Genomic DNA, 24,269 nt, shown 5'->3' on the forward strand with positions numbered 1-24,269 from the left:
TTGGCCACACCACACTCTGATCTATACAGATGCCTCCCGAATACCAGACAAGACAGGAGTGGCAATATACAACTCCTGCTCCGGGTCAGCCATGTCCGGATCCGTTCCACCCATTTGCTCGGTCTTCACAGCAGAGGGAATAGCTATATTATTAGCACTTCAAAAATGCCCTACAAGTTCCCGAATTATAATTTTTACAGACTCACTCTCTGTCCTGACAGCACTAAATTCTGCTACAGACTCTCCGCAAGGAATCATACACCAAATCATTGTCTCGATGGAAGAGCTCCCACCCTCATGCCAGTCTGTAGACATAGCATGGGTTCCTGGGCACTCCGGGATACTCGGCAATGAAATCGCTGACGCGCTGGCAAAAGCAGCGCTCTCCAGACCGAGAATTTACGATAGATTTACCATTGAAGATACTTATCAATCAATTAAACGAATCCACCAACTATCCAGGCAATCAGCATTTAAGCATAGCAAATACTATACTGATTTTCTTCATTTGAGCCAAAATAAAAACGAACTTCTACCCCTCTCCAGCAGGCACCAGGATGTTACGTTCTCCAGAATCCGTACTAGATCCTATCCAACCAAATCAAAGTTATTCCGCTTTGGACTCGCTCCAGACAACAAATGCAACTGTGGTTCCATCTCCGATATCGATCACATTATTCTGGAATGCCCTCTCTTTGATCAACAGCGCACCACCCTAAAAATACTGCTTGGACCTGGGGCATTGTCGTTCTCATACCTTATGGAAACAACGGATAAACGCAAGCTACAATATCTTATACATTACCTAAAATCTATCCGCATACTATAATCATCCACCTATCTCCACCACCTTGGATATAAGCGAGCTATAAGCTGGAAATTGCAAAAAGCTCCAAAACCGATCGTCGATAATCATCATCATCATCGAAAGAAAAAGAAAATAAATAAATAAACAAGCTTGTAATGGACGTCCAGTGATTATTACTTTAGTTACAGTTATGGCTTGTATGGAATTTTATTTGAAGCAAATATCACCATGCACGGGCGATCCTCTTATAATTTCTTTAGATTCAAACACAAAAGAAATTGGTCGATCTGCCATTCCTGCATTAGAACAGTACACTCAGATATCTCGACGTCATGCTAAAATTACAAAAATAAACCATGGCGAGTGGGTAATTGAAGACCTTAATAGCATGAATGGAGTATTTGTTGAACATAAACTAATTGGTAAGAGAGGGAAGCGCAAACTAAATGTTGGAGATACCATTGGTTTTGGAGTATCAAATGTTGGTGATCCTTTAGGTTTGGTTTGTATATTTATGGTTAAATTAAAAGAAGTAAAAAATGAACCTATTGAGATTGTGACTTTATCAGACGATGAAAACGAAATCAATAAATCTTCCAATTCTAATATTAGCCAAGTTGATACCACCACGGGTGTTGATGCAACACCAAATGCCTCTTCAAATATTTTACCTACTCCAAGGTTCTCATTTTTATCTGAAACAAGTACAGGTGCAACTTCAAATAAAAGTACTCTTAAAAAGAATGCTGCTGTTTCTTCAGCTAAAGTTATGACATCACATAATGATATTGATAATGAAAATAATCTGCCTCCCAATGTTGTTAGTCAAGTTGACATTTCCAAAGGTACTGCTGCTACACATACTTCCAATTTAAATACTTTATCATCCCATAAGCGCTCATCTTTAGCTGAAATCAGTTCAGTAACAAACGATCTTACATCAAGCTGTTTATCTTCTAATTCAACTGCCCTTAAAGAAAGTACTGTAAAAAACAATAATGTTACGTCTAATAATTTGTCATCAGATAAAACTGTGGCATTATCCAATGAGGACAATAATTGTGAAAATAGTTCATCTTCCAAATTTTTTGGCCAATCCATCAGCTCTAAAGAGACTGATAAAACACTCAGACTTTTGAATGTTTCATCTCCTAATTTTTCATCTGTATCTAATTTAAATAGATCTAAAAGCGCTATTTCGAACAATATATCTTCTAGCCCGTCGTCTTCACCAGACAAAAGTACTGTTAAAAGTTTGCAGCAGTTACCTAATAAATGTATTACTAAAACTATCAGGGATTCAGAGGATTCCTCCAATAGGTGTCTAGTAACAAGCGATTTGGATGAGGATGACACAAAATTAATAAAAGAGTGTGCTGTGCATTTAGTTAAATGTGATTCTAGTAGTTTTAATTTGCCAGCCGATGTGAAAAAACCGGCTATTCTGAAGAGGACACTTTCAGATTCTGTAAAAGAAAAAAATACGAAAAAACAAAGAAATGATTATCATAATGAATCTGAAAACTTTCAAACTAATAATAGTCTCACCAATCGAAGAGATTTTAATGCTAAATTACCAAATGTTACATTTGTAGCTGATGAAAGATTGAATAATAAAATGGATGATGATAATAGATTTGAAAATATTGATGATAATATTGGGTACTCTCAGGTAGAAGAAGTTATTTGCATTTCAGATGATGATTCTTATTTAGATTTCACTTCTTCTCAACCTATAAAATTAGAGCCTGTAGATGATGAAGATGAGGATTTTAGAATTCTAGATGAATTACCTGAGGAAAATGATATTGAAATTGAATTTGATTCAGGTGCTAACAGTGAATCAATTGAAGCAATTCATAATTTTATGGAACATGCTGAGTTATCTACCGTAAATATAAAAGTTGAAAAAGGTGATAGCTCAGACCTGGAAAATCTTCATAAAACTCCATTAAATACTGAATCTGCTACTAATGCAATAGAAGAAACATACAATTCAAATCCCAGTCGAGAGTTTGATTGCCATCCCAACACTCTTGAAAAAGGTTCTGATTATGAACAAAATTCTGAAAGGAGAAAATTTAAAGATTCTAATTCATCAAGTTTCATAGATAAATTTGATAAGAGAAAACTAAATTCAAATGTCAAATCTAAATTAAAGATGACTGATCCGTTGCCTATTAAACGCAGAGGGCGTCGATTACGTGGTAGAGAAGAATGGTTTGAACCAAGTGAAGAGGATGGTTCTTCAGAAAAGTCTGAAAGCTTAGGAAATACTAATAATTTTAAAGCTGATATTTCAAATTCTTCAAAGAGAAAACAGAAATATGTTTCTTCACCTTCCTCAGTCAAGAGTTCAAATAAGAGCAAATTACCTACTGAAAAGTCACGTTGCAAACATATTAATTCTAAAGATGAAATGCACCTTACCAAGAAAGAAAAATTAAGAATGATTGAATTAAAGAGAGTGGAACAAGCTGCATTAAATGCCCAACCTGTTTTTAAAAAACCTGCTCCTGTGAAGAAAAGGAATGACAATTTCGGTTCTCGCTCACAGTTCTTAACAGCCCTGCCTAGTGAAGTTGAAGTTGTTGCTAAACCTAGCACTTCAAATCAGAATAAAAAAGAACTGAAAAGTAAACCCTTAGGAAAGAGGGCTATGAACAATGTACTTTCTTCTTCCAATTCTGTATCTAAAAATAATCTTGCGTCTAAAAATGTTCCTGCTGGCCACCATCCTGCTATGAAAGGTTCATCAGTTTCAAATGGAACAGCAAATAAAAATATAACAAATGATTCAAACGTTAAAATGGTAAACAACAAAGCTTTTTCATCTTCCGCATCATCCAAAGAACAGTCAATTTCTAAAAGTTCTGGGTTTGATCCTAGATTAAATAAAAAGCAATTCAGACACCAACCTAAAGATAAAGACATTCAAGTTCCCAAGTGGAACCAAGACAAAACAAATGCACCCATTGCAGTAGTATCTGAAATCTTAAATTCTTCTAAAGAAAACCACAAAAATGTCATTAGGCAAACAGTAAATGCCCATGACTTAAGTAGGTCTGCTTTACCTAAGCATCCTCCTACTGTGAAAATAAGTTTTTATACTGTCTTGGAGAAAATAGTAGGCCTAAATGTAAAATGGATTCTGGAACAAAAGAAGCAACCGTTACCCCCACCAGATGTTAGCAAAGGAGCCATTGAGCTTCCTTTATATTTTGAGTCTTATGAGCATTACATATCAGTTTTTCAGCCAATGCTTATGCTTGAAATATGGGAGGAATTATGCAAAGAAGCTCAACCAATTCTAAATTCAATCAAGGATAAAGTTCTCAATAAATTTTATTTTAGTATAAAAGGTTTTAGAAATGTAAATAACTTTTCTGTATACGAGTGTGAATCTCTGATAAATTCACATTCTCCAAGGCCACTAGAGGGTACATTAGTTATTTTAGAGATTAAGACTGTCGAATCAAGAATTAGTCCTATTTTAGGTTATATTAATAATTACCAAATTGTGAATGCTTCGAGAGCAGAAAAACCTTCCGAGTGGAATAATGTGGATCCACAATGGACAAGGAATGCAGATTTATGGAAATTTTCTATTTTTGCAAAAATTCGGAGTTTATCTCCGAAGCTTGGAGAAATCATGAAAGGGAATGTTGTATTCTCAATTAAAAATAAATTGCGTTTAGCTGATGCTTTAAAGAGTCTTCAAAGTTCACCTTTATGCAGGTGTATACTTAGACCAGATCAAAGGATTTGTTCTGTAGATTATCCTTCTGCTACTCACACTTCCAGAGACTTTAGTCCAAGTCAGAAAGTTGTTATTGAAGGTGTTAGTGAAGAACTTTCGAAACCTAAACAAGAAAGCAAAATGATATTGCTTCAGGGCCCACCAGGTACTGGGAAAACGCATACAATTGTGGGTTTACTGGATAGTTTAATATTTAGTAACGCTGTTTCTAATAAGAAAATCTTAGTTGTTGCTCCATCTAATGCTGCCATTGATGAAATTGGTTGTAGACTTATTGACTTTAATGAAAAAGTCAGTTACACGAAAAGGCAAATTAGATTTGTTCGTATTGGCTTAGATAAAAATATGAATACAAAAATGAAGCCCTATTTCCTGGATGAAAAAGCTATTTCATTTTACGATGAAGAGCGTAAAAAGTCAGAGCGATACAAGAAGCTAGAATTAGATGAGAAATTAAAAAAGATAAAAAAATTGCAGGAAGAAATGAAAAGGCATCCTAGTTATCAGAAAAAGAAAACTATAGACAGTCTTCTACTGCAATACAAAAATATAGAGGAAGAAAAAAGAAATAAAGCAACTGATAAAACAATAAAGCAAATCAAAATGAACATACTCAAAGATTGTAATGTTATTTTGTCTACTTTAGGAAGCTGTTGTCAGGGTATGATGATATCTGCTTTCCATAACGGATTTATTTCATTTTCTGCTTGCATCATTGATGAAGCCACTCAGTGCACAGAGATAGAAATATTACAGCCACTGACATTTAACATTAGTAAGCTCATTTTAGTTGGGGACCACAATCAATTACCAGCTACTGTAAGTTCTCAATTGGCTCTGAGAAAAAATTTTGATCGTTCTATGTTCGAGAGATTTTATATGTATTTTTCAGATAAATCTGTAAATCCAGTTTTCATGTTAACTGAACAATTTAGAATGCACTCAGAGATATGTAGGTTTCCATCAAAATTTTTTTACGATGGGAAACTGATAACCGTACCTGATAACGACATCAGATATCGACATTTTCCGGTTTATCCTTACATTGTTTATGACATTTTAGATAGTCAAGAAACCAACTGTGCATCCTCGAAAACAAACTGTAACGAAGCTAGAGCAATTGCAAGCTTATGCACAGAATTAATTCGTTTGGAGTCGAATGCCACCATTGGTATCATCACTCCTTATCAAGCTCAGGTAAAATTATACAGAGATACCTTACATCATAATCCTGGTTACAAAAATATTGAAATAAATACTGTTGACAGTTTTCAAGGAAGAGAAAAAGATATAATTATTGTGTCTTGTGTTCGTGCTAACAGCTCTTCAGGTGGTATAGGTTTTTTATCTTGTAGAAAAAGATTGAATGTGGCTATAACTCGAGCACGCCATTGTCTCATCGTATGCATTCATTCTCGTACTTTAGAAATCTGTGATTATTGGAAAGATCTTATTAATGATGCAAGGAAAAGACGCTGTTTCGCAACTGTTCCTACTAGTAAAGATATGCCTCAAATTTTTTATGAAACTCTTAGAAAAAGATTATAATGCAATATTTTCTAGATTTTAGTACATTTCTATCTATGCAATTTATTAAGTGAGTGAGGAAAATGAATTTGCTTTGTATATGACTAAAAGATGGATATAGCCAAATGTTATGGCCATGGGTGTCATTGGTGGGGTGTATGTCCCCTAATAAATAAAATCCATATAATCCCCACTAAAGTTTCGAGACTAATGAAAATTTTCATGAATTGTCATCAATTGAAATTCTTTAAAGTGAAAAACAAGAAAAGGATAAAAATAATTATTTTTTTTGTAGGTACTTAGCTCATAAAAATTTATTTTTCTTATATGGGGAGTTTTGAATATTATGACTTCATTTTAGTTTCCACCCCCTCAAAAATTGGGCCTGGGACACCTGTGGTTATAGCTAAAAGTGGCAATAATGCAATATTCTTAGTGCACTTACTCTTCATCAAATGTGTGAAAAGAATGTGCTATGTACATAATTGTAAAAAAAGAAGAACAAAAAAATGTATATCATTACTAATCTGAAATTAATGTGTCGACGAAAAATATATGGGTGTTTCTAATACTTATTAATCTGTATATATTTATACCAGCTGGTACTGTTATAACCGAAAAAAATTATGAAAGCCAAATGTTGCCTGTGTTCATGTAAAATCTTTACCTTTCATAATTTGTTTGCTTAAGTCGGAATAACTTCTTTTTTTTAATCATTAGTTCAAGTTCAAAATAATATTTAGAAACAGAAGGATCTATTCATTTTATACAATATTGTAAATAATTATTGTTATTGTATTTAATTATATTTTTGTTACACTTAACAATTGCTGGGAAGATTTCTATATTGGTATCTGCTCTAAAATAATACCGAATTTTGGTGACCACTGGGTTGTGGTGCGAAATTGGAGAAAAAAAGCTCAAGAGGTTAACAAGCAGGTGACAACAAGCTCTGAACAACAAGCAGGTAAATTTCTAGATATTTAAAAAATTTTTTTTTCAAACACAAAAACCCTTTAGAAATGGTAGTTGGCACGAACAGTTACTGATATAGAAATATACCCTTGTCGAAGAATGTATATTTGATTTTGTGAATAGTATGTATTAACACAGTAATTTTTTCATACCCTTTTCGACTGATAAAGAAATAGTTCCTTTACTTTAATTATATGTTAGAAGTTTGCAGTTTCTATATTTTAATAGACCATTACACTTTTAATGAGTTTCCAGTGCCTTCGTTATAAATTTGATATTTTGGCCCTTTTAGTAAAATTTTAAGCTTTATGTGACACTGGTGATCGCCTATCATCAAGTAGTTGAGCATTAAATATGGAGAGATTTTTAATAAATTGGAAATATGGCCATGGCATATTGCTCTGAAAATTTCAATTTTTATAACAGTTTGTACAATAAACTACATAATTTGTACATAAAACTACATTTTCAAGTCAAAAATGAAAAACTATATTATACAATGCGTTACTTAACATTATAAAACTAAACTTTTACTTTAATGAAAGTAAAATTTTACAAATATTACTTTAAAGGAAAAAAAAGTCTTACGTTATTTAAAATAAAATTTTAAAAGAATTAAAAATACTTCAGAAAGTACTGATTACTTCTACTTTAATTCAAATATTATAAGATTCACTAATTTGGAATAAGTTAATTTGACATGGTACTTCAGTGAGTTGGTTTTTTAGAATTCATTCAACCAAGTCTCGTCTCAGATTAATCCATTAAAAATATACAAAATATATAATTTAAATTCATGCGACCAGGTGGATAAAATTTAATTGTGGTCAAATCTTTGGTTCAAAAGGCTGGGCACAAGAGACTTCTCATTTTTTGTCAAGAGCCTTTAATTAAAATTGTAGTTTTATATTTTTTCACAAAAAGGCACCAAATTTTTTGTAAGAAATTTTAACTGTGGCCTTAAGGAGTCCTGAGACAATTGTTCCTGTCTCTTCCCTCCCTTGAGTATGGCCTTGATGTTGGTTATGTTCTTCATGAAATTATCTTGATGAGCCTATATGAAGTGCATTTGTTCCTTACATACCTTTCAACCTTGGAGAGAAAAAAAAAACGGAGATTTTTACTAGCAAAATTTTTGGGCTACGCGTACAGTTGTAATACATGCAAAAGGCGGAAAATCAAAGCGACCAATGCAAAATAGCAATTAGTTTAAGCACTTTTAACATAGAAAAAAATATGTAAATAAGCCTTAAAGACTTTTTAAACCATTTATCATAATTACATGAACTAAACAGTCAGCATTTAGGTAATTTCTATTAATTGTTAGCAATTATATTTTTCAGTTTCTACTTATTTAAGGAACATATGTAGTTGCTGAGGCCGCACATATAATATTTTTAACAGTTATGTAGGACATTTTTAACTGTTTATGCCAGTTACCAGAAAAATTACTTTTCATCAGAAAGTTCAAAGTGAATATTTTAGAGAAAATTTTTTCTCACTCTCCAATATTTTCTTAGCTGTTTCTTATTCAATCCATTTTCTAGTTGCCCGATTTGAAGAAATATTTCTGTCTTAATTTTAATTTCTTCAAGAAATTTGAGAACATACAGGTAAAGAGGCGATAATTGTTAAACACAGGAGGCTCCGTGATAAAACAGGAAACTTGACAGGTACGCTATTGGTTCAGATATAACTTCATCCATTCAAAAAATGTTTCAAAATTAATCAATATTAAAATGTGAATTATAATTTATTAGATATGAATGAATTATAATTTATTAGATATGAATTTAGGAGTAAAAAAATTGAAGGTTATTCTTTTAATGACCAGAGACAAAGGAAGCACCCTTTGGATATTTTTTTTAATCACTTTTGTTATTTTTTTCATTCATTTTAATAATCCTGTTATTTAGTTGTTCATTCCTGTTGTTATAAACAGTCCATGTGATTCTATTTTATAATGAATCAAACTTGATGGTTAATCTGATGTTCTTATTCAGGAAAATTATATTTTAGTTACATTTTAAGCTATAATGAATGCTTAGTTATAGTTTTGCCTTCAAAATAAAACCTAGGATCACAAGGCTGTTGATTTTGGATTGTTTTTTTGTGCAACTCCTGTACCAGTATTATATAGCTGCAGAAAATTATATGTGTAATTATTTTGTTTTTCTATATTATGCCAGAACAACCAATATTGAAATGTTAGTTTTTAAAAAAGTGTCCTTATGATATATCAGGGAAAGCTATTGTTTATTAATTTGTTGATAATAAATGGATTTTATTTAGCCTAATACATAACCTATCACCAAACATCGACATAAGATTATGCATTAAGTGACAGAATTAATTTTCATGTTATTGTCAATAACCCTATAAAGCCAAATGTGATTTGAGAAATAACTCAAACTTGTAATAAATTAGTTGCTTTTGTGTTGTGTTTTGTATATACAATTTTTAAATAAATAGGATATTCATTTATCTTTCAATCATTATCATTTGTACTTATTGTTAATATTTTACAATGTTACAGAACACTATTTAAATTGGTGTAAAAAAAAAAGTTATATTTTCAAATTATGGATTTTTGTTAACACCTATTTAAATTTCTCTAGATCAACATTATAATTTTGAAGAATAAACACACTGTAGTAAACTTAAAGTTTATTTGTGAAAGAAAAATTTCTTTTGAATGGAAACTAAGTGAGGTGATGTCTATCAAACCTTGTGTAATTTTAATTTAAGCAAGAGGCTAAAAATTATTTTAATATGTAAAGAATAAGGTTTAGAGTTTATAGGTCTTTCTATAATAAGAGAGAGTGTTATATTTTAGGTCTGTTTAAACTTTTTTAGAACAAAAAAGTATTAATTCGAAAAACTAAGAAATTTTGTAGGGAATACATAATATGCTTGTTCAGTATTAAAACTGTTTCATGAAGAAATTTTATCACACAATTAAACAAAAATGTTTTTCAGTTAGAAAAATGGTCTGGTCCCCATCGATATTACTTTGAATGGAATAATATTCTAACAACATGCGGTTCACAGAAGCAATAACACATAAATTCAATTTGGGTATGTGAGAGTAGTTTGTCCAACGTGTAGTTTCTAAACACTCGCATGCAATTGCACGTCTAGGAGACAGTGCCCTAGACTGCCCTTTAGTTAATGCTCATTCTAAGTAGTTTAAACTTGTTAGTTGATTGAATTTGAATATTCATGAAATTAAAACTTAATATGTTGCATGCATAAGCTAAAATAAGAATTAAATTAAATACAACACCTAAGAATATTTTATATTTTTTTTTAAAGTCAAAACAGTCTCAGTTTTCTACCTTGGATCAGTCCAAGCTAAAATCTGTGACAGTCAATTCTTTTTGTACCTGTAGCTTAGTATAAAAGAAAATTAGTTCTCATAAATGGTGCTAAAAATGTTATAACCCGCTCATTTCTTATGCTCAAGTAGCATCGTATTATTTAATTAAAATTCTCTTTTAGAATTTTTTTTTCATTACAATATTTAATTCATAATAAACACTTATCAACACAAATATTAAAAATCTTCCTCAGAGAAAGTAACAGCTCCTTATCTATATAGGTTGTTTTAATTTTTATATAATCAAAACAAATAAAGCATAGTTATTTTATTCATTATTTTAAACATACAACTGACATTGAACAATGCCAGATAATTACTTAATCTGAACTTCAGCTAAAGTTAATGATTTAATAACCCCTTTATTAACTACTTTCAACTGTGCTGATTTATACGTTGCAATAAAGTCCTTATTAGTTTTCAAATCAGGAGCAACTTGTTCAAAAATTTTCTTCTTTGGTGGAAGCAGTTGATCTGGTTCACCAGGATATTCATCACAAACCACTTTATCTCCAGGTACACAATCAGCTGGTGGACACAGGATTTCAACTTTATCTGGTGTGGAAGCGCACATCACCATAGCTTCAGAAGTAATTCCCCTCATTTTAGCCGGTTTGAGATTACACAGCACGACCACTAAACGATTTTGCATCTCCTCCAGAGGCACAAACTTTACAAGACCAGAAACAACAGTTCTAGGCTTATCTTCCCCCACATCAATGTCTTCTACATATAAGCTTTCAGCATCAGGGTGTTTTTTTGCAGACAGAATACGCCCTATTCTCAAATCTAACCGACTGACGTCAATCTCTTTACCTTCATCACTTGCTTGTTTTTCAGACTTTGCAGGTTTCTCACTTTTTTCTTTCTTTGTCTCTTTTGGCTGTTTACCTGATTTCTTTGACTCTTTGCTTGGTTCTTCTTTGGTATTTTCAGCAGTTGGCTTAGACACGACTGTTTCTGTTAGTTTATTTGAAGAGGAATTGGAAGAAGACACATATTCCTTGCTGTCTTTATCCGGCAAAGAATATTGCTCAATACCATTCATCATCTCAAGCTCGATGACACGTTTTTTAAAGAATTCAAGCTGTGCTTTGAGTAGCTTATTTTTAGCTAAAATATTGGCCTCAGCTTCCCTATTTCCTTGCTCAACCATTGCCTTACGAAGTGCAGGAATTCTTTGCTCAATGAATTTTACTAATTCTTCACCATGGGCATTATTTTCCTTAATGCGTTTAAGGATATCTTCTTGACCCATAATTGGTACTTTGAATAGCTGAAATAAAAATTTAGAAAACTCATAAGAAAATTTAAAAGCTATTATTGGTTTCTTAGCAGCTAAATCACTTTAAGCATTATAACATACAATTTAAAATGAAAGCAACTTTAAAACGCCATGATACGTAATAAATAATTTATAGGAGGTAGGGTTTGAATTAAGAATTTAAAATAAAAGCAATGTTTTCCAGGGATTACATAATCATATCATGAATACATTTCACCTTTAAAACAAAAAACATCAATTGAGAACATAGGAAATTTTTTTATTATAGTAGTTCTGTCAAGTTCAGTATTAAAATTTCAATGTCAATAAATGTTTTTTTTCTCTTTCTATCATATTATCTTTAAGGATGCTTTTTAAGGCTCTGTCGTTGCATCAAATGTTTTTTTGTTGAAAAGTATAATATTTTTATAACTTGAATTTGTAACTGTTCCTTAGCTAGCGCTATCTATGATTATTCTGAAGATGGCACATAACACCAATATGGAGAAAATAAAAAGCATTTGTGGTCTAATTTTTTAATATTCAAAAACTTCTCCAATGCTGCAAAAGGTATATAATAAGGTGGAAGACCTTTTGAGTTAGTTACCTCTAAAGGTCTTCCACAAAGGCAAATTTTTCTCAATACTTGATCCAGGAGTTCCCTTGTCTTCTGGATTGGGTTGGTTGTGCAAAGACAGTTATAAAATAAAATTCTACTAACTATACAGAATAAACAATAGGATTTCGGCTTTGGTACCTGTACCAATAAAGTCTCCAAACTTTTACAAATACAGGGAAATAGTGTACAAGATGCTGGAAAAAATTAACATAATAAAAGAAACCCTCCTAAATACTATATATTTTCTTTCATTTTAACTAGTTTAAAATTTTTTCCCACTTTGTACTGGCATATAAAGGCACTAATGCGTAAACATTCCCTACTAAATTTTTGCTAGTTTGCCAAAGGTTGCTAGTTTCAGGGATATTTTAGAATCGTGATTTGTCCCTCCAGATAGATAAATTAAAAAAACAAAAACATGTAGACTTTCCAGGGGTGAAATACGAGGGGAGATTTCCGTATCCTGATCTGCGGCAGAATAATCGCTAAGTCTTGGAAACTTCCAGGCAGTGGCCTGCGAGAAACTAAAAAAAAAAAAAAAAAACATCACAGGAAGGGGCTAACTCGAAAGGTATAACTCATAGCACCTACATGTTTTCATTTTAAAAAATTGATAGTTTAAAATCTATTTGGTACCTTGGCGATTGTAGTTGGCGTGACAGATCACGACATGGATATACCCCCAAATACGAGTTATACCCTTCAAGTTGGCTCTTTCTATGATGTTTTTTTTTTTAGTTTCTAGCGAGAAGTTGAGATCACGATCTGGAAATTTCCCCCCAGTACTATTAGAGTTGCCATGAATTTAAAAAAAAAGTTTTTCACGTATCTTAGGAGGTGAAGAGCAGATGGCCAAAATTTCGACGTAAAGAAATATAAATAAATAAAAAAGTAAAGAAAATAATAAAAAAAAAATTAAAATAATTTTATGATTGACAGTGGGAGATAAGCATGCAATTAAACACAGAACTACCTCTTTATTTTTAAACCTTGAAAATAGTTTCGCGATTTTGTCACTAACACAAATTAGTTTGAGATCACTTCGCAGAAATATTGGTAAAGTCAGCATTATTGTAGAACAGATTTATGATAAAATTGAAAATTTTAGCATTGAAAAGAAATGAAACTAAGAGTCAAGTTAAAGAATAAGGTTGGGAATTCACTCACAATTCAACTGATGATAATAATTAGAAAATATACGAATTATTTTTTATACACGATGTGTGTATTTTAAATAATTATTCGCCTCCGGCTACTTAATTCTGTGCAAAATCCGAGCTAGGATATGTTTAATCAAGAGAGCTGTTTATGTCGATACTGTCCGTTTCAGATGAAAATTTTGCTTGATTTCAATTTTTTAAAGTAAATTTCAATGTGAAATAAAATGTAAAATTATTTAAAATTAATATTTTCAAGCAATTTTCGTAATTTGCATATTTGTTTTGTTTTCACTATATCTTGTGATGTTGTCCGAAGTCTTTTCGTGACTTGACCCAGCGAAATGAAGTGAGTTTCGTCTCTGTCTTTCTTAATGTTTGTTTATTTATTATTAAAATAAAATTTGACAGATTGCTGAATTTTTTAATTATTTTTCTATCATTTTTTATCTTACTCCATTAATTGTCTTTATTTTATTTTTGCAAAACCTTATTCCGCGAAATCTGATATATAAGTCAGGCTGTTAACATCAATTGCGTATTATTTTATTATTGACGCAGATATTTATATCTTCATAATTTTTACAAAATCTATATTTATGTAATTCTTTGTATCTTAAATGCTCCACGAACGCTTGAAGAATCACATGATAACGCGCTTTATTGTTGCCGTCAAAAGTACAAATCCGAAGTGACAGGTGTTTTCGTGATGTCACTGAAATAGTAACTTTATTATGGATTTTCATCGCAAAGGTTTCAATGAATATGAACAAACATGAGTCATAAGTACAATGTTGAAGTAGAAGCTGAACGTATTCATCTTCGTGAAAGGTCTAGGTAAATATCGTGGCTATTTATTTAAAATGTGGATTTATTAGTTTCTGGCTTGCATAAGCATGTTGTATTCCTTTTCCGGTGACACTATTTAAAATATGACTTACTTGTTAAAAACTTCTCATACATTTAATTGAAGTTTTACCAACTTTTTGGATAAATGTTTAAATTGACAAATCTTCATCCTTTTTATTTAAAGTCTACTTTGATGAAGTTTGTATGCTTTGTCACTATGTATAGATTTTATTTTTAAATCAAGCAGCTTCAGCTTACTATAAAAACATTTCTTAAATGTCTTTGTCAATCGAAATTCGATGTTTTTAGAAGTAAGGTTTTTTAACAAATTTTATTTGGTGTAGGATATAAATATCTAATGGGGTAAGAGTAACTGAAAGGGTTTTAATTAGTTTAGTAACTGATTTTAAACTTTTTTATATCAAGAAGTTATTAATACAGTTTTATAATGTACCTATTAATGTTATTGCTAGTAAATATTGTGTATTTTCTTGATAAAGATGTAATCTTTTAACTAATTATTTTTTTAATTAAAATTATTCTGAAATCTGCAAAAAAGAGTTTTTTTGAATATTAGTCTTAAAAGCAGCAAAAAATTTATTAAAATTGAGAAAAGCTTAAATGGTTTTACTGATTTTAGAATGATTTATAACGCAATTTTAAGCATCTATTTGTATCAACATTTTTTACTTAGTTCTACTTTGATTTTTATTATCTTAAAAGTAGAAAAATAATTTTACTAACTGTAAAATAAATTTTTTTAAAATCGTACGCCGATTAAAATATTCTGTGTATTCTATATAATGGGATAAAGTTTATTTTTATGGTTTCTTATTCAGTGTAACTTATGGTAAAAAGTAGCTAAAATGTAACTTGCAAAAAATCTAGGATATGTGATTAAGTGAAAATTGCCCATACATGATTGCACTTAGAGTGCAAGGGCTGTATTTTTATAAGTAGCCTAGGTTTGAATCATGCCAATGGCTGGTTGATTTGTACATAAGTTGTGATTTACACTGTTTTATCAAAATGTTAGACTACTTACATTAACCAAGTGTATCATTATGAGCCTCTTTGTTTTCTGAATTTTGAACTTTAATAGTTCGTGATACTGTGTAATATTGGCTATTAATTTCCTGTTATAAAAAATTAAAAAAAAAAGGAGTAACTTTGTCTTCACAGTTCTTTGTATTTAACATATGGAATATGAACGATTAACTGTCAAAATTTTTGTTGAATATATAGGAAAATATATTTGATATGGAATTTATTTATTGCTATTAGTTGGGTTCATGGTGTCGCAACATAGTGACAATTAATGCAAAATGTCCTATAAATGTTGCTAAAATCGTATGCATGGAAGCCAATTTGCTGCCTTGAAATAAGTTTGTATTTTACAAAATACTAAAGGTTTTTTTTTACACAGAGTTTGGTGCATTTAAAAAAAACACCGTTGTGCTAATTTTGTTGTTCTGCATGTGGTACGGAATTCAAATGTGTGTTTTTCAAATTTGTGTTACTCAAATGGACTATCTAAAAGTGTCTAAAATGAAAAATTTTAAATTTAAATGTTGAAATTTGAAGTTTACATGTTGTGCTGTGCTTTGCTTTCATGTCCCTATTGTTCATCAAAAAAGTAATATTTTTGCTCTCTTAGGATTGTTAGTTAAAATTTTATGATTTTTAAATGATTTATTTTTAATATAATATTTTGTTGGTTCTTACTTTATCTGTTTTCCTCATTTATTTATTTATTTATTTGGTTTCAGTATCTCTATGTGAAAATCTCTTACTAATATTATTCCAGCTTTTTTTTCACTAAATTTTAATAAATACTGATCTTCTATCAATCATTATGAGGTAATGAACCTAATTAGTTTTAGGGTGTAATAGGTGGAAAATAATAAATTTGATGTGTGTTACAACATGAATTGTTTGTAATTGTAAACTTTTTCTCAAGTTTGTCTACCTTATTAAGTTTTAGAGCCATTAAAGAATACCTAGATGCTCCGATTAGACCATTAACTTCTGTTGCTGGTGTGAACCTTACTCATTTGTCATTATTAGTTTTTTTAAATTTTTTTATCTTGTCCATGGACAATTAAACGGCCTCGTGTGCCTTTCAAAACAGCATCCGCAAGCGTACATCAAGTCATTATTAGTGTTGTCATTAAGTTGAGTAGAATATAAAATTTTTAATTTTTTTCTTGACAATGATTTTCATTCCATCTGATAATATTCCATACTTTGAGAGGAAAATTGGATGTATAAGAAAATTTTGTAGCCTGGAAATTGGATTGACCTTACGTATTTAAATATGATCTGAAATTATGTTTAATTTTTTATTAACTTAATTTTTTTTACTTAAAAAATTAAAAAAAACTTAAATATTAACTTAATTTTACTAATTTACTATTCTTATTTTTTAGTAAAGGTTTGATTAATGACTCTTTAGAAAATGTATTAAGTAGTGATGAAGGATTTGAAGCTGAAGAAGATGATTCTCTCTTAGATCCTCATTATTTGCAACGAGGTAAAAGGAGCTTCAAGTATAAGTTTTTTTGCTGCATTTGTCATTGTATGCAACTTTTTTGTTCAAGGTTTGTATGCAATAAATTTTATCTCACTTTTATGCTTGTATTTTTCACAGTTTCATTTTCTCCTATTTTTTAAAATGACTTTAATCTTATTAAATTTTTCAGAGTTTTATGTAGTAGAATCTTTTAACATGATTAATGTGGCATTGGAATTTTATTTCCTTTAGCAGGCAGTATTTAACAGTAACAGTTGAATTCTATGCCAACTGAAACCAGTAGTAGAATTCCGAGCATAACAGAGGGGAAATCACACAGGTATTTTATCATAAAAAGTGTATTAAACAGGGTGCGTAGCGTTTGTAAAAAGTACTTAAAGGTGCTTTTTTGGGGATTTCGTTTTTAAAAGCTTTTAAAGGTGCTTTTTTCAGCAGGCGTTTTTAAAAAGTGCTTTTTTTTCATGAATAAATTTTTTTTACCCTTCAGTGATATCTGATGGATCCCATGCATTTCACAAAAAATGGGGTGTTTGCTACGTAATCATTCACGCGGACTTATGTCCCCACTGTTACATTGCATTTTTTGAAGTTAATAAAAATGTGTAAGCAATTTAAAAAGTCTTATAATAATTTATTTTTTCTTGAAATGTGATAATTAAAAAAAAAATTACAAATAATGTTTAGGATGTTCCAAATCACAGAATATAGCAGAAATAACAGTGCATGTCCAAAAAGTGGGATTTTCTTTCTCCCCTCTGTTACGGACGCTTTTAACTTTTTGGCAATTAAATTATGAGGCTCTTTTATTATTTTATGCAATTAAATGAAACATTGCACCTTAAACTAGCATATTATTGCACAATTTTTTGTTTTCACATATATTTGATGAATTTTTTAGGATAAAATACCTGTGTGGTTTCCCCTCTGTTACGCTTGGAATTCTACAACACAGAAATTTAGCAGTATTTTTAAATAATATTTATATTTTAAATCTTTGATCGTAAATGGTATTTATTTCATTTTTATTTATCTCTTCTGTTTGTAGGAATTTTAGTTGAATTTTTGGATGTTTAAATTAGTTTTTCTCTGGGCCTTTAGTTTTTGAATTATATTAAATATGACTGTATGTTATTCGATTATGTTGAGAAAATAAGCTGTTTTGAAATGTTTTGGTGTTTTTTGTTTTTGTTTTGAGATAAGCTTTCAAGATATCTGTAAGGTAACCCTAAGTTAGGTTTAATTATTATTTTTTTAGCTGCTTGGGTTTGTTTTAAAATTATTGCATTCTAAATGTTAATCATTTAAAATATTTTCAATTGTTGATCATAAAGTTAATATTTTTTATTTATCTCTTCTGTTTTAAAGATTTTTTCTCTGGGCACTTAGACTTTGAATTATCCAAGCTTGACTGTACATTATTAACTTGTCTTTTAAGTATAATATAATATAACTTTTAGAAGCATTCTAGTAATTTTTTACTCAGTTTTGCAACAAGTTTTCAAGATATCAACAATAATTGGTTTAAGTCTATCCTTTCTTTTTACAGAGCTATAAGTATCAAAATTGTTGTTGAGGTTTTTTCCAAAATCAATTTTTTCAAAATGATTATTTATTGCAAAATTCTCTTTATTTTTTATTTAGACTTCAGAAAGTCATGCCTAAGCTGTGCGGTGAAAAAGAACACAAGCCACGCACTGTGTTCATAGGAAGAAGCAACCATGATGGTTTTCCTCCAAATATTATTAAAAATCAGAAGTACAACATCATTACTTTTATTCCTTTAGTAAGTGCCTTTTTTATTTCAAATAAATTTTGTATTATCCTACTAAAGGACATTGTTTTTATGGTTTCTTTCTAAAAAGTAATAGGATGGTGACTAAATTATTTTATTCTCAAACTTTATCTCTGAGAAACTGGACATAGCTTTTTAGTTAAATTTTTTTAAGGACATTTTGTTAAAATTTTTATGAGGTTTTATTTAATTGAAAAGAACATTTTTTATTCTAGGTGCTGTTTCACCAGTTTAAATTTTTCCTCAATTTATACTTTTTGATTATGGCACTTTCACAATTTATTCCAGAAGTACGGATTGGATATTTGTACACATATTGGGGTCCACTTGTAAGTAGCATTTTTAAAAATGTTTTCTTTTTTTTGTAATTTATTATTTGTCATTATTTCTTTCATATTTTTATGTGTTTATTTAATTAAAATTTGTCATTATTCTCAATATTGTTTTATTTGATTTTAATTTTAAAATTATTTGTATGTTTTTATGTACTAACTTTAAATTTTGAGTGTTTCTAAAAAATATTGTTTTCCAGAGGTGCCAACTGTTATGATTTATCCGCAATTGTTGCAATTTTATTGTCAAGATTAGTCTTATGGTCCTACTAGTAATAAAAATTGCAGTTTTTGAGGATTTTCATAACCGTTAAAAAAAAAAGTTTTTTCTTTAACTAAGAAGAGTTATGAAATTTTGTTGTTTGCAACAATTGTTAAATAAGAAATGTTGATTGTTTAAAAGATACTTTTAAGTATTACCTTTTTTATTTAATACCAAATTCATGCATAATATTAAGTATATATCTATGTAGAATTAAGTAGTTAATACACCTTGAAGTGCACTAATCTCAATTTTTATATTGTGCTTCTGATTACAGATAGCTAGTTTCAAAAGTTGGCCGCTCTGCATTCTTCATATTTGCATAAATTTTGGATTTGATTTCATAAGCAGAAAGCTAATCAAATGATCTATCCAAACTTTTGTAAAAGCTCTTGTTTTTAAATTAGCATTAAATCTGATACAACCAGTGTCCTGTTTTCGTGACAGCTTTATATTAATTTAAACAATAAATAAGTCCTTACAACGCTATTTAACATTCTCACAACTTGCAGAATTTTTATAATTGAAAATTTAGGCTCTGTTTTTCCAGGAAATAATTTGTAAACTAAGCTTTTTTAAAATGAAAAATCATTGTGAAGGAGATGCAATATTTCTTAAATGAATATTTCTTTTATGAAATTTTTTTTAAGAAAAAGTAGGAAATTATGAGTAAAAAGAGGAAAAAAATAAGCCTTATTATTTTTTATGAATTTTTTGAAAAGAATTCTCATTTAATTTACTTTTTAACTCTAGGGTTTTGTGCTCTCAGTCACATTAATAAGAGAAGCTATTGATGACTTTCGTCGGTACTGTAGAGATCGAGAAGTTAATTATCGGAAATACCGCAAGTTAACATCTCGTGGGGTTGTGCAAGTTCCAAGTGCGAATATTAAAGTTTCAGACCTCATTATTGTAGATAAAGTAAGTATCCTGATAAATTTATTTTTTTGCCCCCATTGTGTTTAAATTGTATGTAAATATTGTTTTTAAATTTGACTTTACAGTGAACTGATTTCTCTCTTTTTTGTTTTATTTATTATTATTTTTTTGCTTAGAGTGCAATTGTGCCCATAAACTGGGTTTAAAAAAATGTCTGTTTAATGATTTTACTGTTATTGGCATTCAAAAGTTTTTAGATGTTTTCTTTCTGTGCGAATTTAACTATTTTCACTCATGAAGGTTTGAAGAAGGTCAATTTATTCTAATACGTGAAACAGAGCCGCGATGGCTCAGGGGATAGAGCGTTCGCCTTCCAAAGTGGCAAATCGGGTTCGAATCCCAGTCGATACGAATTCCGCACCCGTCTTGCACCGACCACAGTGCTGACGGGAAATATCCTCAGTGGTGGACGGATCATGGTTTCGAGTCCCCTTGCCATCAGGCTAACCGTGGGAGGTTCTCGTGGTCTTCCTCTCCATGTAATGCAAATGCGGGTTAGCTCCATCAAAAAGAACATTAGTTGTCGTAAACCCATAAAATTGAGTCGGCAGTTTAACGACGATTATAAAATAAAATTATACATGAAACAGTTCTATAGTTAAGTCAGGTTCACTCTATGAAAGTGCCGAGCTAAGCATTGAAAGCCATATACTAGTTATGTTAAAATTGTACAGTATTTTTAATTTAAAAGAAAGTTTCTGTAAGTTTTAAATTGAGAACTTGAAATTTTGAGCTAATTAAGTTAAGTTTTTAAAAAAAAATTATTTTTGATTATCCTGTTTCTAATTAATCTGTTTAATTTTATCATATTTTCTGACCAGTAATTATATAATTATTGGAAAATTTTAGCCAATATATTTTTTTCAATAGGATCAGAGGGTACCTGCAGACATGGTATTTTTATCAACTACTGAGAAAAATGGAGCTTGTTTTATAAGATCAGATCAGTTAGACGGAGAAACAGACTGGAAATTGAGACTTGCTGTCACAACTACTCAGAGGCTGTCATCACCAGAGGTAATTAAACGTAATTTTCTAAAATTATTTAATTTTCAGTTGTTTTTTTGTTAGCTGTAAATGTAGTAAAATAGATCTTTCAATAAGTTATGATTATTTGATTAAAAAATATGCCTTATGTAACTACAATACCATAAAAATGCTTTAATAAGAACACTTTTTAATCTATTTTATACACAGTTTCTTTTCAAAGCTATTTTTTCCCCTTGCTGGGTTTGTAGATTATTTTACAAATAACTGCCACTTTCAATATATCCTTTTTGTTTCATTATTTATAAAAATTAATTACTTTCTTTTATATGAGCCAATTTATAGTTGACATTGTAAAATGGCTAAATTTAGCTTTGTTTTTGTTCTGTATGATTTGTGAAATTCATTTGTAAAATTATTTCCTATATAAGTCTTTTATTTATTAATTTCTATTTTTTAATGTCAATTTTTTAATGTAATTTAAGAGAAAGTTTCTGCGAAGTTTTAAATTAAGAACTTGAAATTTCGGGCTAATTAAGTTTAATTAAAAAAAATTTTCTTTTGATTATCCTGTTTCTAATTATTCTGTTTAATTTTATTATATTTTCTGACCAGTAATATTATTATTGGAAAATGTTAGCCAATATTTTTTTTTCCAATAGGATCAGAGAGTTCCTGCATGCATGGTATTTTTAATAATTGGTACATTAAGACATGGTACATTAATAATTGGTACATTAAGACATGGTACATTAATAATCATTATAGCTATTTTTACAAATACACTTGAATATGCTTTATTATTAGAAGTAATCATAGCTTTTATACATTATTTCTGGCAACACTGTTTCTGGACAAGTTATTTTAATTGTATTATCCATTATACTTTTTACTGATTTAGCTAATTCCACTTTAACGAAAAAAGAAAAAAAATCTTAACATTAGTGATATTTAGTTTGAATAAAAAACTGTATGCAAATCTCAAATTATAACATAAAAATATGCAGTATGACACAGCATTTGATAAACCTGCTCCCTTGTGGCTGACCATGCGTTCATCCAAACAAGTTTTAACAATAGCCCCAAATGTAAACAAAACATATGAATTTTGATTAGCAACGTCACTTGATTGACACATTTGACATTGTTGATCATTACAATTCTAAAAACCAAGTAATTTTTATTTCTCAAAATAAATAAAATGAGTATGTATTTGGGAATTTTACTAAGGTTATTTTGTTTAACCAACTCACAATGTATACTGCAAATTTATTTAAAAAAATTACATACAAATTACAATTTTTAGATGCTTTTATTTCCTTTTTGTTAATATAGTGTTTAGAGTAACTATTATTTATGAAAGTTATATACTGATGATTCTTGGTGAGTTGTATTTTAAATGTTTTATTCTTGGTGATTCATTATTATATTATGTCACACATTTTACATATGTCACATTGAAATCTTGTTTAGGAACTATTTCATATGGATGCATCCATTTATGCTGAAGAGCCCAAAAAGGATATCCATACTTTTGTTGGAAAATTTACAAGGGTAAATTGAATGTCCATTCTAAATGTTTTTGTATTGTGTGTGTTTATTAATGCTTATTAAATGTGTTTGATTTTTAATGTTTTTTACTAGAATGATGGTGAAGGGGCAGAAGTATCTCTGGGAATTGAAAATACTTTATGGGCCAACACTGTTGTGGCATCTGGCACTGCCATTGGCATTGTCATTTATACAGGTTCTGAAACTAGAAGTGTAATGAATAACTCTGAACCTCGAAGCAAGGTGTGATTTTTTTGTTTGTTAATTTTTGTATATATTGTTAAATCAGGTGCATAGCGTTTTTAAAAAGTGCTTAAAGGTGCTTATTTTTGATTTTTGTATTTTAAACGTCATTAAAGGTGCTTTTTTCATTGGATGTTTTAAAAAGTGCTTAATTTTCCCTTTTTCAAAATGAGATTTTTCCTTTACCATGTTGATTTTGGTTACGAATTATGCGAAAAGACACACAGTTTACATTGTTCTATTCAGCGTTTTCACAAGTAATTCAACCCCAATCTATTTCGGTGTATTGTCAGTCCGTAGCGAATGAAAATGTCACTCGTTTTACCTGATTCAAAATTTCATGATTTTTGACAATTGTCAAAAACAATGCCAAATTTTTTTTGACATGACTGTAAAAACAAGATAAAACCGTCAATTGTCAAAAACTTTCCAACCCTGCCTAATTATGATATTTTTTTAAAGTGCTTAACAATAATTTTTGAGTGCTTAAAAGGTGCTTATTTTTTGTTGAATACTTTGGCTACACATCCTGTAAATTCATTACTCTTTAGATCAGTGATTGCCAAACTGTTGATTGGGGGTTGTTAATGCTTCTCAAGGATATTTCTGGTAGATCCAGTTAGGTACTCTGGTTAGACTCTCATCGGTTTTTCCTCTGAGCTAAACTTGTTGATGACAAAAAAAAAAAAAGAGTTCCATCTTTCGCATTGAAGTTATTGAGCCTGATAAAAATAATCTATTATAGTTCTTTTTGATTAATAACTGCACTTCAATTTTTCTTATGTGCAACTCAATTTTAGTTCAATATGCAGTTTAATTCTGGGTTTCCGCTATGCATTTGTAGCAAAATGCTATAAAACTATTTAAAATACTGAGATGAAACAAGACATTTTAGCTATTTGATAAAATTCTTTAAAGAAAAAAAATTTCACGAAAAAAATCATGAGAATTGAGACACACATTTTTTTTAAAATTCTTATGATTAGATTCTACCTATGTATGCAAGGAAAAGTACTTCCCAAACAAAATAAATAAACAATGGCAATTCTGAACTACAAATAATTAATGAAATCAGCTAGAAAAAAATATGAAATTTATAGTTTTATACATGCAAATAATCTTGTTTAATGAAATTTTAAAGTTTATATACAAAGCAAATGCATCAAGGCTTCTAGAATGGTAAACAAAATCCTACTCTTAAGCCGTGTGGCATATTAGCATTTTGGTTAAGATTTTTTCTGATTTTTGACTTTTTCTAATGAATTTTCAATCGCAGCTTAAAACTGGGTTTA

General features: G+C 29.9%; 4 protein-coding genes across 9 annotated transcripts in view; 3 read left to right on the forward strand and 1 right to left on the reverse strand.

The window, feature by feature from the left end:
- The first annotated feature begins 91 nt into the window (after positions 1-91).
- Positions 92-829, forward strand: LOC107452517 (uncharacterized). Its single transcript, XM_016069006.3, has one exon. The coding sequence runs from the start codon at positions 92-94 to the stop codon at positions 827-829; it is 738 nt and encodes a 245-aa protein (XP_015924492.3).
- Positions 830-900: 71 nt separating this feature from the next.
- LOC107452516 (uncharacterized) lies at positions 901-9,568 on the forward strand. The gene has a single exon (XM_016069005.3). The coding sequence runs from the start codon at positions 999-1,001 to the stop codon at positions 6,114-6,116; it is 5,118 nt and encodes a 1,705-aa protein (XP_015924491.1). The 5' UTR covers positions 901-998; the 3' UTR covers positions 6,117-9,568.
- Positions 9,569-10,702: 1,134 nt separating this feature from the next.
- On the reverse strand, positions 10,703-13,638 carry LOC107452515 (aaRS-interacting multifunctional protein 1). 2 transcript variants are annotated; one of them, XM_016069003.3, is made up of 2 exons: positions 13,500-13,638; positions 10,703-11,725 (listed from the first exon to the last, which is right to left on the reverse strand). In XM_016069003.3, the coding sequence occupies exon 2, from the start codon at positions 11,705-11,707 to the stop codon at positions 10,766-10,768; it is 942 nt and encodes a 313-aa protein (XP_015924489.1). In that variant the 5' UTR covers positions 11,708-11,725; positions 13,500-13,638; the 3' UTR covers positions 10,703-10,765. The 2 variants fall into 2 exon arrangements, with proteins under 2 accessions (XP_015924489.1, XP_015924488.1); XM_016069002.4 differs by having other exon boundaries at positions 13,306-13,600.
- A 62-nt stretch (positions 13,639-13,700) lies between these two features.
- LOC107452514 (probable phospholipid-transporting ATPase IIB) overlaps positions 13,701-24,269 on the forward strand; it is a 39,791-nt gene continuing 29,222 nt past the window's right edge. The window contains exons 1-8 of one of the 5 annotated variants that reach the window (XM_071182323.1): positions 13,701-13,838; positions 16,768-16,871; positions 18,513-18,654; positions 18,879-18,992; positions 20,011-20,178; positions 21,067-21,213; positions 22,657-22,737; positions 22,828-22,977. In XM_071182323.1, the coding sequence (XP_071038424.1) occupies positions 18,526-18,654; positions 18,879-18,992; positions 20,011-20,178; positions 21,067-21,213; positions 22,657-22,737; positions 22,828-22,977 (789 nt within the window). In that variant the 5' untranslated portion in view covers positions 13,701-13,838; positions 16,768-16,871; positions 18,513-18,525. Of the gene's footprint in view, positions 14,327-14,397; positions 14,537-16,767; positions 16,939-18,512; positions 18,655-18,878; positions 18,993-20,010; positions 20,179-21,066; positions 21,214-22,656; positions 22,738-22,827; positions 22,978-24,269 lie in introns of those variants that run through there. The other 4 variants (XM_071182320.1, XM_016069001.4, XM_071182322.1 and 1 more) reach the window with 4 other exon arrangements.

The sequence above is a fragment of the Parasteatoda tepidariorum genome, chromosome 6, assembly GCF_043381705.1.
Source record: "Parasteatoda tepidariorum isolate YZ-2023 chromosome 6, CAS_Ptep_4.0, whole genome shotgun sequence".
In the NCBI taxonomy this organism is placed as follows: Eukaryota; Metazoa; Arthropoda; class Arachnida; order Araneae; family Theridiidae; genus Parasteatoda; species Parasteatoda tepidariorum.

Bases quoted from the DNA above. Each gene is read 5' to 3' on its own strand.
- LOC107452515 (XM_016069002.4), bottom strand. From the start codon at position 13,401: ATGCTGACTTTACCAATATTTCTGCGAAGTGATCTCAAACTAATTTGT. The intron at 11,726-13,305 runs GTAGTTCTGTGT...TTTTTATTTCAG, and splicing joins CAAGGTTTAAAAATAAAGAG to CTATTCAAAGTACCAATTAT.
- LOC107452517 (XM_016069006.3), top strand. From the start codon at position 92: ATGTCCGGATCCGTTCCACCCATTTGCTCGGTCTTCACAGCAGAGGGA.
- LOC107452516 (XM_016069005.3), top strand. From the start codon at position 999: ATGGCTTGTATGGAATTTTATTTGAAGCAAATATCACCATGCACGGGC.